General features: G+C 44.5%; 1 protein-coding gene and 1 long non-coding RNA gene across 46 annotated transcripts in view; one reads left to right on the top strand and one right to left on the bottom strand.

Annotated features, from left to right (window-relative positions):
• MSI2 (musashi RNA binding protein 2) overlaps positions 1-17255 on the top strand; it is a 448144-nt gene that overhangs the window by 156387 nt on the left and 274502 nt on the right. For 43 of the 45 annotated variants that reach the window (XR_013979845.1, XR_013979846.1, XR_013979847.1 and 40 more), the window contains one exon: positions 16024-16116. Coding sequence is in view for 41 of the 45 variants with exons in the window: in XM_080983060.1 (XP_080839186.1) it covers positions 16024-16116 (93 nt within the window). In the remaining 4 variants the exon portion in view is untranslated. Of the gene's footprint in view, positions 1-8192; positions 8363-16023; positions 16117-17255 lie in introns of those variants that run through there. The other 2 variants (XM_080983088.1, XM_080983090.1) reach the window with 2 other exon arrangements.
• LOC308464156 lies at positions 3828-8156 on the bottom strand. The gene is made up of 3 exons (XR_013979899.1): positions 7660-8156; positions 6181-6263; positions 3828-5020 (listed from the first exon to the last, which is right to left on the bottom strand). It is a non-coding gene; the product is annotated as an uncharacterized lncRNA (long non-coding RNA).

Genomic DNA, 17255 nt, shown 5'->3' with positions numbered 1-17255 from the left:
TTTTACATCCAAATAAATGAATCCAGGATCCTAACAACAAAGGGAGCCAGTGTGGTGCCCTCCAGGAGTTGTTGGGCTCCAGTTCCCATGAACTCTAGCCAGTATGGCCAGTTGGTAGGGATGATGGGAGTTGGAGTCCAACAACATCTGGAGCGCACCACCTGGGCTTCCCTAACCTATGATAATAACTACGGGGGTGATTATTTTCACCAACCAGCTTCAAACTGCTTTATGATCTTTTGTGGTCAGTCTCCAGCATTTCAAGGCTAATGAGCTGGTTCAGAAGTAGATACAAATGTAGTTTAGCTAAACAAACCATAGCTTATTGTTATGCCAAAACTGTCCTGTTGTGCATTAGAACATCCATTCAGCGGTATTTTACTTAGCTGAAATCCAGCTTTCGCTGTGCAGAATATTAATGATCAGTGTGAGATTTATTTTTTACTTTTTCAAATTTGACAAATATTATTCCAGTGCTGACATTTTTTAATGCCGCAACAATGAAACTGGATTCTACCAAGGAGCTCAAATAAATAATAAAGATTCCTTGGTTTGTGACAGTCTCTTAAAACCTTAAAAAAGGGTGGGAGGAATCCTCTAAACGAGCATATAAATAGAAGACTTGGACCTTTCTTTTTTTACTGTGTGCTGTTACCAAGTACTTCAGTTTACAATGCTAACAACTTTTAAAATCAATTCTTCCTGGAGATAACTGATTTATTAGATGACTACTCTTCTGCAGGCAAAGTAATCGCAATTAACAAACAAAGCGGTGTGCAGCAGCTATCGTACTGAGCAATAAATCTTCCAGCATTGGGAGACTCCTTTAATAGGCTTTGAAAGGAAAGCTGAGCGTGCAAGCTGATGTGTGCCTCAAAGAGAGAGCTGTTCAAATGTAATGGGGAAACTTGGTCTTGCATGCCCTCCACTCTGTTCTTACTTTCTTTCGTTCCTGGGAAGAGGAGATCTGTTGCACACAGCGTTTCCACTGGTGTAACTGTTGTGCTGGATCACAGAGGCCTTTTGTGCAAGTGGACAAGAGAACGTTGGATTCAGTCTTGTGGTTTGTTTAGGGGCAGCCAGTCTGGTGCCATAGCTCAGTGGTAGAGCATTTGCTTAGCGTGCAGAAGGTCTCAGGTTCAATCCCCAGCAGCTCCAGGTAGGACTGGGAGAGACCTCTGCCTGGAATTCTGGAGAGCCTCTGCTGACCAGTGTAGGCAATACTGCACTAGATGGACCAGTGGTTTGATTCAGTACATGGCAGGTTCTATGTTCCTAGCTATTGGCCACTGTACGCTATTGAAGTTCATGTTTCTGCAGTCCATCAGTAGGTGAACCCAAGCCATGCGCCCCTTGAGAAGTAGTGTTTTTTTAAATAAAAAGATGTGTCCGTTTAAAAATTATTTTCTCAGTTTACTTGCCATTTAGTCTTTTGATGGTGCAGGACAGGTGTTGAATTTATTATCTCTGTGTTGGGCTAATTCATTTGTGGCAGGGGGGGTGGTGTATTGTATTCTTCATGCTGCCTTTTACCTCCAGTGTAGGCTGTTTCAAGTTAGAGGGCGGGGGTCTCTTGGTTCCCTTGTTGAACAACCCCATAGGTTTTGCTTCCAAGTTCCTTGCTTCCCCCCTGGCTTTGTCTGTGCTTCAGTAAACTCTTGCTCCAGAGGACCTGTTAGCATGGTTTTCAGCAATGGGGGATTATTCCTTGCTGGGTTTTGAAAAAATGATCCGAATGGAACTGACGTTGGTATCTGTGCGCCATCTGTGATATTACACATTTACTTAGGTTTGTACAGGACTTGAGGACTGTTTTGAGTGGTGGTGCTTTAACTGCCATCACCCCCCCTCCCCACTTTCTTGCCACCCTCTTCTCTGGAAGCTGAACTTCCTTGCTGGGAGGATTTATAGGGATGTGTTTCTTAAGTGTGCAGAAAGAAAAATCTGCTACACGGAAACAGCAGTATATATTACTAATCTGATTCAAACGGTTCGAAACAGCATGTGGTACAGTCCATTGGAGACTGTGCTGCATTGCGATGCAAGTGAGAAGTGGATCGAAAAATTGTAGAGTTGGGAAGGTACCCTGAGAATCATCTAGTCCAACCCCCTGCAGTGCAGGAACATACTTAATAAAAGGTGAAAAAATTCTACGACCTGAAGAGAAACCAGAGTATGAGCTGTGCAGGAATATGTAGCTGTCCCATGTGGGGATTGAACCTGCAACCTTGGTGTTATCAGCACCATTCTCTAACCTACTGCGCCTTTCCCTAACACTCCCTGTATGTAGAAGATAAGCCTCAAATCCTTTTCTGTGTTGCACTTAATTTATAGATTCCTCGAACTTTTTTCTTAAAAAACGAACAAAAAAGCCAACCAACCTTGGAGAAGATGCACACATTCAGTCTTCTCTTGCCTAGAAACATGTTCTGAAGTGGTACTGTCTTGGGAGACTAAAGGTAAAAAGGTAAAGGTACCCCTGCCCGTACGGGCCAGTCTTGACAGACTCTAGGGTTGTGTGCTCATCTCACTCTAGAGGCCGGGAGCCAGCGCTGTCCGCAGACACTTCCGGGTCACATGGCCAGCGTGACGAAGCTGCTCTAGCGAACCGGCACCAGAGCAGCACACGGAAACGCCGTTTACCTTCCCGCTATAAAGCGGTACCTATTTATCTACTTGCACTTAAGGGTGCTTTTGAACTGCTAGGTGGGCAGGAGCTGGGACCGAACGACGGGAGCTCACCCCGCCGCGGGGGTTCGAACCGCCGACCATGCGATCGGCAAGTCCTAGGCGCTGAGGCTTTACCCACAGCGCCACCCGCGTCTCTTGGGAGACTATATCACATTATTTCCCTGAAAGCTTGAATCAGCTCATGGATTCTGTGTTGAAAGGAATCAAAATTAACTGTCTGGTAGTCATTATCACACGGGATGCTCAAAGGCACAGGAGTACCTGTTTCGCTGCCAGACAGGGCTGTTGGCAGGGAGGCTACTCAGGAGGAAGGATCTACCCAGGAAAAGGGAGAAGACCCAGCTGCAAGCCATCATCCTGCTGCAGGCTATGACCAGGTAGAGGTCACTGTGATCTGCAAGGAAACCCTAATAACTGTATTGCAGCCTGCAGATGCCCACCTCTCGTTGGTGCTAAGAATGGCTTTCTTTGTGGTGGCCCCTAACTTGTGGACTAATCTCCCCTTGGTGATCAGATGGGTGCCGATGGTTGGGCACTTTTGCTCGCAATGAAAAACAAAGTTCTTCCCTCAATCTTTCCCAGACAGTTAATAGCTGCTCCTGGCCCCTCTGGCTACTATCATTGATGCTGATAACTTCCACTGTTACCTTTTGTTCTGTGTTCTTGTTTTTGTTGCCATGTAAAGTGCTTTGGTATTTTATTTTTAAAAAACGAATATTGGAATACAGGTAATATTAATAAATAAGTATGCAAGCCCCCTCAGTCTTCTCTAGACTTTTGCTAGGGTGATGGCTCCCTCCGGAGCTCATTAATTTACCTGCTTCAACTTCATTGGTTTCTTTGGCTCCAGCCTCCACGCTCAGGGCTATTGGTGGGCATCAAGTTACTTGAAGGACCACCATCACCCAGGCGAACCTGCCCATTCTGGGTCCTAGCAGCTGTTCAGTGGTGATGCTAGGCTGTACTTTATAAACCATGGTTTGCTTGTTTGGCGCACACACTTTGGTTTGGCGCCTGTACTACAGTTAGGACAAACCATGGCTTGGCAGTTGTGTCTAAACAAGCCTTTTTAGTAAGGTTGGGTTGAAGCCAACTAAGTTCTACTCTGAGTAGACGCATTTAAATGAATGACCCTGTGCCAGTCATGCCCATTTATTTCCAGGTGTCTCTTCTGAGCATGACTGGTGTTAGATACAACCTGCATGCTCAGGTTATTGAGTATTTAAGCTATTATCTGCTCTGCTTTCCCTATTCAGATCCTGGATATTCCCCATTGCCTCTTGTTCAGGAGTGGAAATGAGCCTGGCTGCTGGCTGGACATGGATGGGAACTTGCAGCACACCAGCTTGCCCAGCAGTGGTCTGGCTCAGATAGAGAGCCTACATAGTAGTTGGAACCTCTGCTCCTTCCTGGCTGTCAACTGGACCCTGACAAAAGCAGGCATTTACACAGATTTCTCCTCCTCTTGAGTAGTCTTATAAGATTAGTAGCCCAGTGCATCTAGCAAGTTACATTGCCAGCAGCACCATAGTTCCTGTTTGGCTTTGCTGCAGTTCTGGGATCTGGCTGGGAGCCCAGGCAACTGTCATCAAATCCTCCAGAGTTGCAGCTTTTGAATGCTGGGGCCTGAATGCTCTGCAGGAATGTTGGGTCCCTTGGGGTCATGGGCAGTGCTTGGGCTCAAGAGGAAGGGAAGGGTCCCTACTTCTCTCCCTTCAGGGTCGGTTTCAAGGTCTTCTGGGTATGGCCAGAGCCTGAGAGATCTTCCCAGGCAGTGAAGAGATGCTCTGGCCAAGCCTGTTTATAAGAATGGTGGTAATAACAAAAGTGTGGAGGAGAAACCTTGCATCTCTGGGCCTTTTCTGAGTGCTTGTCGGGGTCTCTTCAGATGAAAAGCTCATCTTTGTGGAAAAAACCAATTGGAGTGTTGCGCAGACATTGGTTTCTCTCGGGCGATTAAGGGAAGACTTGCTCATCAGTGGCTGATTGCTGCAAGCATCTGTATTATGTAGATGAAATTAATCAAGGCTAAGGGTTAAAGTTTTTCCATTTGTTCAGGTTTTTTCTTCTTCTTTGAGAAATCATCTGGAGTAGTTTGGCAGGGAGGAAAATTGCTTTAAACCTTGTTATTTCTCTCTCCCCCCTCCCCCTTTCCTTCTGAAGTTTTCCAGTTTTAGTAGAACAAGGTCTAGATTCTTAGCAGCGGCGTTGATTGGACAAGGCCATTAGGAAGCTGGTCCTTGCCATTCTGATGATTAGAAGCAGCTGGGTGTTTTAACGTGTCCGGTTGCCACACTGTGCAGGTCGCCAGTGCTTCTGGTGGGGAGGGCTATGGATGTGGAAGTGGAAGAGAAGAATGCATTAGGAGCAGGATGAACATGGGAACTTAGGCTGATATTATATCACGTCACACTTTATTTATCCATCAACTCAGTACTGTCTACACTGACTAGCAGCAGCTCTCTAGGGCTGCAGAATATATATCTTTGCATTAGTCCTTGAACCAGAGCAGAATACAACAAAATACCTACATAAAAATTCACAAGTTGCAACTAAAATTCATCCATAAAATGTATGCATAACCCTAGAACAAACAGAAACTTACAGAGCAGATAAGCATTACTGTTACAAAAAGGTGATGTCTAGAAATTGTGTCAGTGGTGCATTTTACACTCTCGTGTCTTCAAGGCTCCATGGCACTGTATAGCAATGGAATTCAGGGTTTCATGCAGGATCCTTTTCAACCCCGCCTGGAGCAACTGGGGGTCAAACTTGGGACTTTCTACATGCAAAGCATAAGTTCTGCCACTGAGCTATTGCCAGCACCCTTCTCCTCAAGGAGCTGTGATGATGAATGGTTGGCAGTGGCAAAGTGGGCAAGACAAACATGACTTAGGAAAGCGGGGCCAATTTGGAAGGAGCAGCTTGACAGATGGCAGGAGTCTTGCTCTAGGCAGAGAGAGTGACATGGGCGAAGATGATGGAAACGGGAGTTTAGGAAAATAAACACACAGGGCCACCAGTAGAGAATCCCATCAGCTGCCTAGAGCAGAACATGGTACAAAGTAGGTACACAGGAGGGGATGCACTTGGGCACAAGGAGTTGAAGAGCTGGAACAGCAGGGGTGCGAGACCTTTTCTGGCTGGTGGGCCAGATTCTTATATTCCTGCCCCCCCTCTGGTGGGTCATATTTTACAGGTGGGTCACATGCTATCATCGGATGCTGCTGTGCTTTGAAGTCCCAATTGTTGGAACTTCAAAGCATAGCGTAGGGCTGTTTGAAAGCCCCTTTGCAAGCAAACTCTGCTTCTTCCATCTACAAGAAGCTGAAATATGGAGATGGAGAGACAGAATATGTTTAAGGGGACTGCGACAGTTGTTGGGGGGGGGGATGCATGTTTCCTAGAGGCCAAAAACATTTGTTGTCTTCTGAGACAGCAGTGTGTACATTTGAATACAATATTGATCACCAAGCTTTGACTTCTTGCCTTAGTGTGCAGGCTGAGAAGCTTCAAGAGCACCTTGCTTAGTGTCGGTTCCTAGCCTCTGTACATGTTTCGGCAGACTGACACTAAATAAAAATAAAACCGTTTTAAAGGTAGCAGTCATTGTTGCTTTCCACGGCACAGAGCATTTTGATCTCATTGGGGTCTACTGAACATGTGGAGAACTGGACAGAAGAATGTTTGGTTGCAAGCAAGCAGCAGCCAGTTCCCATTATTTTCAACTAGCACATTTAGATTTTTAAAAAATGTTCTAAATGTTTTTAGATTGTTTTTAATTACTTTTAAATGTTTAAAACATGTTTTTTCATTTTTATTTCAAATAGTATTGTTTTAACATTGTGATAGTTGCCTGAATGGGGTCCTTTGGGAGGAAGGGATACAGATTTAGCAAATGGGTACAAGTGGATTTTATTTTTATTTTTAAAAAAATAATAGCTACTGTTAAGAAGTATTATGAATATTGCCAGCAAGTTGAAGAAATTCCAGATGTTGGAAATCCTTGTTCCTCACTGTCTTTTGTATTCTGCTATGAGAGCACCGGTAATTCATTTACAAGTTCACTTTTCCCATTAGGGAAGTTGTGTTTTAATCAGATGTAACGTTGTATTCTGAATGCAGAGCACAGTGGAGTATGTAATGTAACTCTGCATATACAGATGGTGATTTCTGCTCCCTTCCTCTCTCATCACTTATAAATATATTTAGAAGACACAAGCACCCATGAAGGATGAAATGTCAAAAGTTGAGATTAAATGTATGAGGCAGAATACTTCTCACTAATATTTTTCTCTCTCTCAAATATATGATCTGCATGAAGGGAAGGCATGGGGGGGGTGCGGAATTAGCTTTAGGTCTAATTAGTTTCCTCTGAAGTTTAAATTAATTTTGGCAATTTGTGATGCAGATTAAAACACTTTACACCTTTTTAGTTCTCCAGACAAGCCCTGTCAAACTGAAGTGCTGGGGAAGTGAAAGCTCAGCAAATGTCATGGATAGTAGAATTGAGATACCAGAAGCTCCCCAACTTTTTTCAGCCTTGAGTTCTTCAGTATCGGGAATGTCCTGAACTCCCCCTCCCCCTTTTTGGCAGGCAAAATCAGAGTCTAGTTTGAAAGTGATTCTAAGCCAGAATCAAGGTAAGGATGGTTCAGTTTTGCGAAGTGTAGTGAATGAGAGAAACTTCTTTTTCCAATCTCCTCCCCTGGCTGCTGAAATTAAAGGTGGATTATTTGTTTTGGTCAGCTCAATGTAGTGAGAAGGCAGCAAATTTTCTTTGCTCATATTTGACTAAATAGAAATTTCAAAGAATTTTTGAGGTAGCAGTACTCATCATCTTCAACCAGCACGACGTTTTTACTTCAGTGGTTCTGAATAAACCGTGTAAACCTCTTTGTCTTTTGCGACAGGAAGGCAGTATCAATATGATATTATTTCACAGGATTATTTAAAGATCTTTTTAACCTAATATTTCAAACTGTCAGTGGTCGCCAGTGCCTTTTTTGTCTCCTTGAAGCCCAAGCCATGATTCTCACTTTGAAGTGACTATAGCTGATGAACATCGCAGTGACTGAGGCACTGAGGTCAGAGAACAGCAGAGAAGAGATCTCAATGCCGCTAAATAAGGGCACTGATCTATTCTGACCCTGCACACAGAAAGCTAGCTCCCCCCCGTACATGCTTCTTTTCTACATTTTGGGGGGAGAGAATGGGTTATTGATTGTTTGAGAGTTCCCCCTTCATTCTGAAGGCGTTCAGGCCTGGAACCAGATTGTCTTCTGTCAATGGGACTGCCGCTCTAGGCTCGGCCTCGCTTCTCACTCTCGAGGAGGTTGTAATGTATATGGTTTGATTGATTTGGGCCGCGGCTGCAATGTTAACATGAGCAGGATCCTGTCCTCAGATGAGGGGCTTGGACTCCGGGCCTATTCCAGCTGTCTGATCCCATTGTTCTCCGCATAGCGGGTTGCTAGGGGCAATCTGGAACACTGACTCCGAAATTCTGTCAGTAAGTTCCCAACTGCCAAGCGAGATGAGAGAGTTGAGCTCGGAAGCTGATGGCTGGGAGGAGTAATGTGAGTTAGCAGTGGAGATCAGGCCGTAGTTCAATGGTAGAGCGTGTGCTCTTCATGCAGAAGGTCTCGGGTTCACCCTCTGGTATTTCCAGGTAGGGTTGGGAAAGACTTGTGCCAAACGCTTGGGAGACCAGCTGCCAGTTGGTACACACACACCCCAGGGATGCGGGAACTTGCAGCCCTCCATGCGATCTTTGGACTCCCATCTCCCATTGTGGCCAGGGGATGATGGGAGTTGTAGTCCAAGGCCACAGGTTCACCACCTCTGGGGTTAGATCGTTGCCAACAGCCAATGATTTGCCTCTTGTGGCCAGAGTTGGGCCTTCTGTGCAGCAGGGCAATGCCAGCTGCTTCACGTGATATGTTAATGGTGCATGGACATTCACCCGAGAGATCGCAGCCATGGAGATAAGAAGAGTTGTTCCGTTGCCTGGAGAGTTCACTTCCTGGTTCGCATGGAGAAGCCATTTTCGATGGAGCCCAGCGATGGAAGTGCACAGCTGTATTGTGCCCCAAACCATTTTTTCACCCGGGGAAACTGCCCCTGTGGCCACCCCCCCCCCCCATGCTATGTCACTGGCACAGGCTGCCTGTTTTTAGAGGACTCCCAGGGTGTGTGGGTGTCCTCTTTTACAGGTGACTCTCTTTGATTTGGAGGTGTCTCCTCTTTGAAGGGCTGGCCAGCCCGAGTCCGGTTTAAATACAAGGGACCTTAATAAGGGAGCAGTGGCCTTGGAGTTCCCTGTCAACAGTTAGCCCCTCATTACATGACTATTTCCTGCTATGATGAAAATGTGTTGTTTAAATTACAGTGATTAATTCTAAACGTGCATCTATACTTCTAAGCATATGCAAATTTTGTGCAAAATCTGACTCTCTTATTTTTATTTTTATTTTGCATAAGCAGCTACCCGAATAAGTATGTATCTGAATGATTAAGGCTGGAATGCAAGGAAGCTGTTTCATGTGTTGACTTTATTTATAAATGAAAAAAATCACCACACTCTAGCTTGCCTTCCTCCCGCCCTCCCCTCAGTTGGTGACACCTCCTTATCTCCGATTCAGAACAAAGTCAAAAGGTTGAAATGTTCAGGGAGGGCTTGGGTTTGTGGCATCACTCGGTGGCATGGTGTTGCGTGGTGGCCGTGGTTTGCACTCAGGGAAGAGGAGGAGGGCGCTGACATCTGCTTAAGCCTGTCATGGTGGAAAGAATTGCTAAGGCAACAAATGACTTTTATTCCCTCATGGAGGGGAACATGTATAACGAAGCAATTGAACTGTCTTTTCAGGAAAACATAGATTGCCACAGTGAGACTTAATTTTGTGCTTTCCGTTTTTTTGCACCAAAGAGCTGCTTTCTGAAACAATTTCCTGCCTCGCAATGCATCTCCAAGCATTAAAATGTTGTTGCTGTGTGTTTCCTTGTCATTACCAATATTTCTTTGACCAAAGTCACTGAGGCAAAGTGATGTCCCCCCAGCTTCCCCCCTTCCTTCTCAGTTTCCGAAAGGAAGTCACTTTCCTTCCTCCCCTTCTTTCGTTTTTGAGATGTTGCATATCAAATTGATAATTGCATATGTGTACACACACACACACACACACACACACACACACCCTCAGAATAATTGCCTCTCCCCCTCCTTTCCCCTGTTCTCCCCCCCTCCTCTGTGACACTAAATGCTTGGCCCCATATTAAATCAAACACTGGCGTGCAAAAGGCCCCCTGACAGGCCTGCAAATGCTTTAGTTACAAGGCTGCTTCAGCTAGTTCTTATTTGTAAATGACAATTTTCTACAGCAAAATATATGCTTGGACTTCAGTTGTAGAGCCGTGGATTGCAGCCAGGAGAGGAATAATTGAATTTTAATGCTGCTCGGTTTTAGGGTGATTTTATTTAAAATAGAGTGAATTAAGTCACTGAAAGATAGTTAGGCTTGCAGTTTGGGGAAGGGTTTGAACATTTGAAATTGGACTGGTGTTTAATTTGTTCCATGCTCTGCCTGGGGTTCTTTGGGGAGGCACGGGTTGTGTATGGCAGTACTGAAAATCTAAGAAGGCTTTTGATCATGGCTACATCCCAACATGCAATTCTGTCCCTCATTGTCCAGTGGCGCCTCTTGGCATTCCCAATTCAGTATTATTATTTTTCAGATATTAGGGGTAGATGCAGTGTTAGGACTGTGAGAATGTTCTGGGCTTGATGCTTGCTGGAAGTCTTTTCCATCAATCTCAGGTGCACAGAGGCTGGCTCTGGCACTGGTTTTTGAAAGGTTTTCCGCACATGCACAGAGGCACCAACTATGTTCACACATAGCACTAGAGCAAGCTTTGGTGCTCCATGGAACGGCTGCATTGGGCTCACATGCTCCACCTTCCCCTCTCTTCCATGCAGCTCAGAGGAAAACTTCAGGTGGGGTGTGGGGAATGAATCCTTGCTTCCAATAAGCTCTGATAATAATATCAATGCACATCCCTTCTTTCCAGCCAGGGCATCTTTGGTCCCATGGCTGCTGATGCACTTGTACAGCTGGTGGATTTTCTGCTTCCTGTCCCCCACCAACTCCCTTCCTCCAACCTCTGGTGTCCTTCAAGCTCTGTGGATGGAGGAGGGCACTTAGTCATTAAAGGGAAAGTGGTCTCTTGCATCTCCCCCTGTGTGGGTGCCTGTGCTTTGGTGGGGGGAAATTAGCCTCCTGTTCTCTCCTTTCATGCCAAAGGATCTCATGCCACAGCCTCCAGCTCCTCCTTCCACCACCAGGTCAGGATAGTATATTGTGGTACTGACTGCTGCAACTTTTGTTCTTTGTGAAATGTTTGCATCCTGGCTTCTTGTCTTTACTTGTATGTGCCTAGAGCTTACAACTTCCTTTTAATAAGCCATTGTCTTCCAGGCCATCTTGGTATGTCAGCAGCTTTTTGATAAATACATGCTCTTTCCTTTCCCTAGCTCTGTCTGGGATTTTCTTTCTCTCTTTTTGGCTGCTGCACTGGAGGGGAATATGATTATGGGGACTCACAAGAATATATAGAGGGGCCATATGGAGTTTCACTGAAGCCGCTAGCTCAGTAACTAGGGCTGCCATCTGATTTTAAAAAATCGTCATTTAATCAAATTGTTTTAATCAATTTAAATCTGCATAAATTTGCATTAAGCTGTCTCAAGTAGGAAGGAAATAATGTTTTGAGATTGTGCATATATATTCCATAGTACGTGCCATCCTAAGAGAGGCATTCCCTCAGTGAGCTGGAATGAGGAATGCCTCTTCTAAGATGGTGCCTGCCATTCACAGCTTTAATTAGTATTAGTTAAATTAATAAACTTTTTTAAAAGTTGTCACCCAATTTTATTAGGGATGCCTTTTTAGTCTGTTTTGTTTTATTAATTAATTCTAACCAATTAATCAGTTAAAGGTTGCAACCCTGTTCTTTCTTCCTCTTATTGAACACTATCAGTTTGCTCTGCAAGGTCAGAATTTGCCTGGAATCTTAACTGTCCTCCATTTCTTACATGGCTTTTTGGTGTACTCGGGTGTGTGTCCATCATTGGAAAGTAAAGTTGCCAAGTATGACAGGTACATTTTCAGCACTTTTCACTTTACAATATACATAAGAAGGGCCCAATTTATAGCAAAATCAAGCTAATAAATATCTCCATGCATGGTTGCTTGTGGAAAGTAAAGGCTGGCTCCAGACACGCAGGAAAAAACCTGTAAAAAGTCTTATGCCCCCCTCATTGAAACCGTTGAAATGCTCCTAGTGGGAACCATATAATACATGCTTCCTCCCTTATTTTCCTGGGCTGGTAAACTTTGTAGACTTAATTGCAAGTTTGGTTTAATTGGAATTTGTTGAAAACTGCATGCATGTCTTCTCTATATAATGTTACGTGCATTTTGAGCTGGAATATCAGAGTTGTGCCTTGGAGTAGATGTGGAGCCAGAATGCCAGGCCAAGTCATCCAGGAAAGGCTTTTATTACCCAGACAAGTTCTAGCCTAAACAGGAAGTCTTTAGAATCCTTGCTGTTGAGGAGAGCCAATGGACACTTTGAGTGTTAGGAGTCAAACCCATTCTTGGGGATTTGTCAGTGCCCAGTGTCCATATTAGAGCCTTGGAGGCTCATCACACCACAGAGCCATGGATTCTAGGCCTTGCCGTTGCTGAGATTGGGCATGCCTGCCAATTGGACATAGAGAGTGGGTCTTCAGATCTTTGCGTACCCAGATCACAGCTGCCCTCTTGGTTTTCTTGCAGGCTGTTTCCTGTGCTGACAGGAGAACCAGTCTACAAATTGCCATTCTTTTTTAGATCTAAATCAGATTACATTTCTAATATTATGATAAAAGCAAAATGCATGGGTAGGTTCAAGAAAAACAGAAGAAATCTTTGGACCTGTTGATGCAGGCAATAATCCTGGGACAGCAACCTTTTGGCCCATCACTGGGTTTTTGGAGCCAAGGACAAAGGGTAGTGTGGTTTCCTCCCAGAAAGTTGAAGGTGGTGAATCAGAACCAGCGTTGCTTGTGTATGCACCTCACCCAGCTATTGCAAATAAGCTTACAAAAGTTTAGGAACAACAAGAAAAACAACAACAATGTTTGCTATCGGTGGTTCCCTGCTGGTAGGCCAGGCTAAGAAAAACGTTGCCTTCTAGCGTGCAGATTGGCATTGGAGAGTTGAAGTGATCCCTCCTTCCCCCATGATCCAGCTTTGTATTCCTTCCTCTGTGGCTAGTAGTATGGACAACCAGGTAGGCTGGAGGAGGAGGAATGGAGACATCTGTCCCTCCTCCACCATCACATGCAGTGCCTTACATTCATAGGTGATGGAAACATGTTGAACTTTTTTGGGGGGGTCAGAGCTCACCCAGACCTCTATGCTCTGATTCCTTGCAAATTTGTCAGGGTGTGACTGTGGTATGACTTGTTGTCCCTCACCTGAAAGCTCTTGCGTTCAGGACCGAGGTGCTGGGGTTACCGCGGGTGGGTATTCTCCTTGTCCTGTAAGCCCTTTTCTGACTCCTGAAGTGAAGAGCATCCTCAGCTCGGCTAGGGAAAGTTTGTGAGCTTCTGATGCAACTAATGTCTTCTAGCAGCACTGTTTGCAGCCAAGGCGTAATTTCCCCCTTGTTGCTTCTCCTCTTGAATGCCTCCCACTCTGAGCTGCCTAAGCCACACACAACACGATCTCACTAAAATTAGTTTTTAATTGATCCTTAGAGTAACAGAATGCTCCCGCATGCAGCACAAGTCACAACACATTTGCTGCTGTGGCCAAAAGGCACTCCAAGTTGTTTTGGACACCTGTTAAGATTTTTTAATGCAAATCTTTTGTGATCTTGGGTGAAGTCTTTATTGTTCTTTCCAACCTGCTCTATTCTTCCCCTCCTGCCTCGCCAAGCTTGGAAGCTCTTTGTGGTCTGTGCACAGTCATGCGTGTGGCTTCTCAGAGCGGCATTTTGGAAACGGCGGAGGCTTCAAAGAGCCATGCAGCAGCCCCTGTCCTCAGCCTGTGTGCCTTGAGGGCCTTCCCCTTGGTTCTCTTTTCACCACTGTCTGAACAACATGATGAGGAACTGTCTTTAGAAGTTTTTCCTCTCCTCACAAATATTCTTCGGAAAATAATTTACCTCAGTTTTAATCCATTTTCGTCTCCTGTATGTAGTCCCTTCAGCATTCAAAAGGGTGAGAGAGTGTTGGGATTAGAGAGTTGTATCCAACTATATTCTACTTTGAATAGGCCCAAGTTAGTCATGTCCATTAATTTCAGTGGGTTTAATCTGAGTAGGACCAACACCGGAGACAACTTGGAGAGTTTCCCCTCAAAATTTATGTTTTACCTTAGCTTAATGGACCTTATCCATTGTGTCAGTAGCTATACAGGCTCCCCCGCCCCGCCCCAGTGTTAAGAAACTGAGATATGAAAGCTAGGAGCTAAATGGCACCTTAAACCTAGGTTATGGATGCAACAACAGAATGCCTAGGTGCACTTTTTATAGCAAGAATACAAAGCTGAAAATGAATGAACTGGAGCTAAAATATGACGTTCATTTTTCACATGCTCTAGTCCTTCCCCTTCTCAACTCCCTAGTATTCTTAAGAGGGTCTCTTATCCAGTCTACAGAGAGTAGCTGGAAGTGGGGAGGCCAAAAAAGGTCCTCCTTTCCTTCCACTCTGCAGTTTTAATCTGAAATTTTAGGCGCAGTACTGCGCCCAGAACTCAGAAACAGCTCGCACTGATGAAATTCCCTGTCGCAAAATGTACCTAGAACAATGGGAGTTTCGAGCACTGTATATCCCTCTTGTGGTTTTCAAGAGCTGCTAAAAGTATGTCTGCCCACCCATGTCCATCTCTGGGTCCCTTCTGTTGGTTAGCATTTGTGCAGCACTTTGAATATACTGACTACTTTTGACAGGGCTTTCTGCTAGTTTTGGATGTCCAAGTATAAAACATGTGCAACAGGGAGAATGATCCTAATTGCTAGGATCTCTCTCTTTCCCCCTGCCCCAGGGCAATGTGGAATATTCATTATTGTACCTGTCAGTGCATTTTACGACCTCGTTCGCACTTCATTCTACTGCATGTATAATAGACCAGCCCATTGTCAGAACTAGTAAGGTGTAGCAGTCAAGAGTACTGATACGGACTGAGTTCAAATTCTTGCTCAGCCAAGAAGCTCACTGGCCATCTGCTAATGTGCTTCATAGTTGTTGTAGTAATAAAAAAAAGTGGGCACTCATGCTGATAATTCCCAGGCTGTGCGCTGGAGCACACCAATGTGACATGAGAGGGTTTGAAGTGCATGTAGAAAAATTAAACCCTTGTTCCTGTATGGGGCAAACTGTAGTCAAGTCCAGATGTTTTGGGACTGCAGCTCCCATCACCCCTGACTATTGACAATCCTGTCCCAGCAACATCTGAAGGGCCACAGGCCCCACCCCTACCATATCAGATGCGCCTTTTTTGAGCAGGGAAGAGATTCCTAGAAGGAGATGCTGGGAGACAGAGTGAATGGTTAGATCCAGCATTCTTTTAAAAAATAAAAAAATAGGCCTGGCTGTTATTACTCTGGGAGTGGATTTGAGAAACTGTGAATCTGTAGTTTAATAATTGCCATGGGCTGCCTCTGGGACCTTTTAGGCCAAAATATGGGATTTAAATGTTTTAAATTCAAAAATATATTTATCAAGAGAGGTGTTCCTTCAGGTTTTAATCCGGGGGGGGGGGACCTGTTCCAGGTATTTAAAATTGATGAAGCACCCATCCTGAGCAACTTGGGGAGCAGTTGGTACGCAAGTGTTGATTTGTTTTTAAATTATGGAAATTGTTGGAGGAGGCCAGTGTGTTTGTGTGGTGGGGAGGGGAACTTCTTTTGAGGCAGCAGCCAGGCTGCAGAAACTATTTGAAACTTGGCTGCAACTTATTTTTGGTTTTGGTTTTTATATGGAGGTGAGGTAGTGGGGGTGAGGGAGCTTTCTCAAAATGAAAATGCTTATTAAAAGAAAATACCCAGTGGGCACTGGGGTTGGTGGCTGCCTAAACCCAGCCATCAAAGCAGTCTTAACCAAACAGCAGTACTTCATATAATTGAATTGAACGTGCATTCCTTTTCATGGGGAAAGAGATTTACCCTTAACTGGATTAAAGGGATAGCATCTGAAAGCTATGTCTATGACATGCATTGTATTTTTGTTTTTCTTTAATAATCTGGGGTAATGCTGTTTTTTTCTTTTTCTTTTCTAATTTCTTACAGATGGTCACGAGAACAAAGAAAATATTTGTAGGTGGATTATCAGCTAATACAGTAGTGGAAGATGTAAAGCAATACTTCGAACAGTTTGGCAAGGTAAGTTCCAGCATGAGTCAACATAATTTACAATCTGAATTTATTTGTGAGAAACATGAAGGTTTTTTCTAATGATGGTCAGTTTTGTGTTAGCAGTGACGCAAGTCAACAAGTGCTGCTTTCAGTATGTTGCCAAAGAGCCTCATGCTGTTGGAGAAGTGGTGATCTTTGCGTATTTCTGCAAGCCATCAAACTAGCATGCGGTTCTGCACTATAGTGATTCCACATCAGGCACGATGATGTACTCTTTTATCTTGCGTAATGTAAGATGTGGAGGATAGGTTTTTGGTTTTTTCATAGTAAAGTGTGTGCGTGTAAAACGTGTGTGTGAGTGAATGAATGAATTCGTTTTAAACTGTTCAGTTTAAAATGAATTCATTTTAATTTGCTTTCATTTTGAACTGTTCAGAGAAGGGCTGTGGCGTGTCACTGCCATAGCACACATGTTGGAGAAGTTTTTGTGAGATGACTGCAGATCTGCAGAGTTAGTTTCCTTTTTCTGTAGGGGTGTGTATCATGGGGGGAGCAGTAGACATCTAGTCTAATATATGGTCCCATGACAGTCAGTAGAGCTCTTTTTGTGAAAAGGCTATATTCCATCCCCCAAAATGTGGCTGGTCTGGTTTCTTCTGCAGGCTTTAAACGAGTGGACCATAAGAGCTGATTGGGTAGCAGGTCACAACTGTGGGCAGGACGGCATGTATAGGATGCGCTGCCAAAGAAAAACTCTCACTCCTCTCTGCTCTCCTTTTCCATAACCTGTATTCCATATATTGATGTCACCATGGCATGCTTTTCGTTGTTCTTAAAAGTGGAGGCAGTGATGTGGATTGGAGGCCGAGAAGTGGATAGCATGATAGCACTTGCATATGGGGAAGTTCTGAACTAAATAATAGAGTGGAGAACTTGACATGGGGTCAAGTTGACATAGTTTTGGTGCCAGGCTTGTGAACCGGATAATTTATATCTGTTCCCTGTATGGGACCAGTCCAGTGGTAGTCTATTCCTCAGACCTTCAAACTGGTACACAAGCAGGAGGATTCATGTGATGCAGTGCAGTCTTGTGGCCCTCTGAGCCTGTCCAGCTTGGATAAATGTTGAGGGCATGGCCATGCGCATAACTTACAGTTGCTTGTAAT

This window comes from Podarcis pityusensis (assembly GCF_964106645.2).
Source record: "Podarcis pityusensis genome assembly, chromosome: 15".
Taxonomy (NCBI): domain Eukaryota; kingdom Metazoa; phylum Chordata; class Lepidosauria; order Squamata; family Lacertidae; genus Podarcis; species Podarcis pityusensis.
The sequence above is the reverse complement of the archived record's forward strand: the minus strand, read 5'-3'. Positions and strand labels throughout refer to the sequence as shown.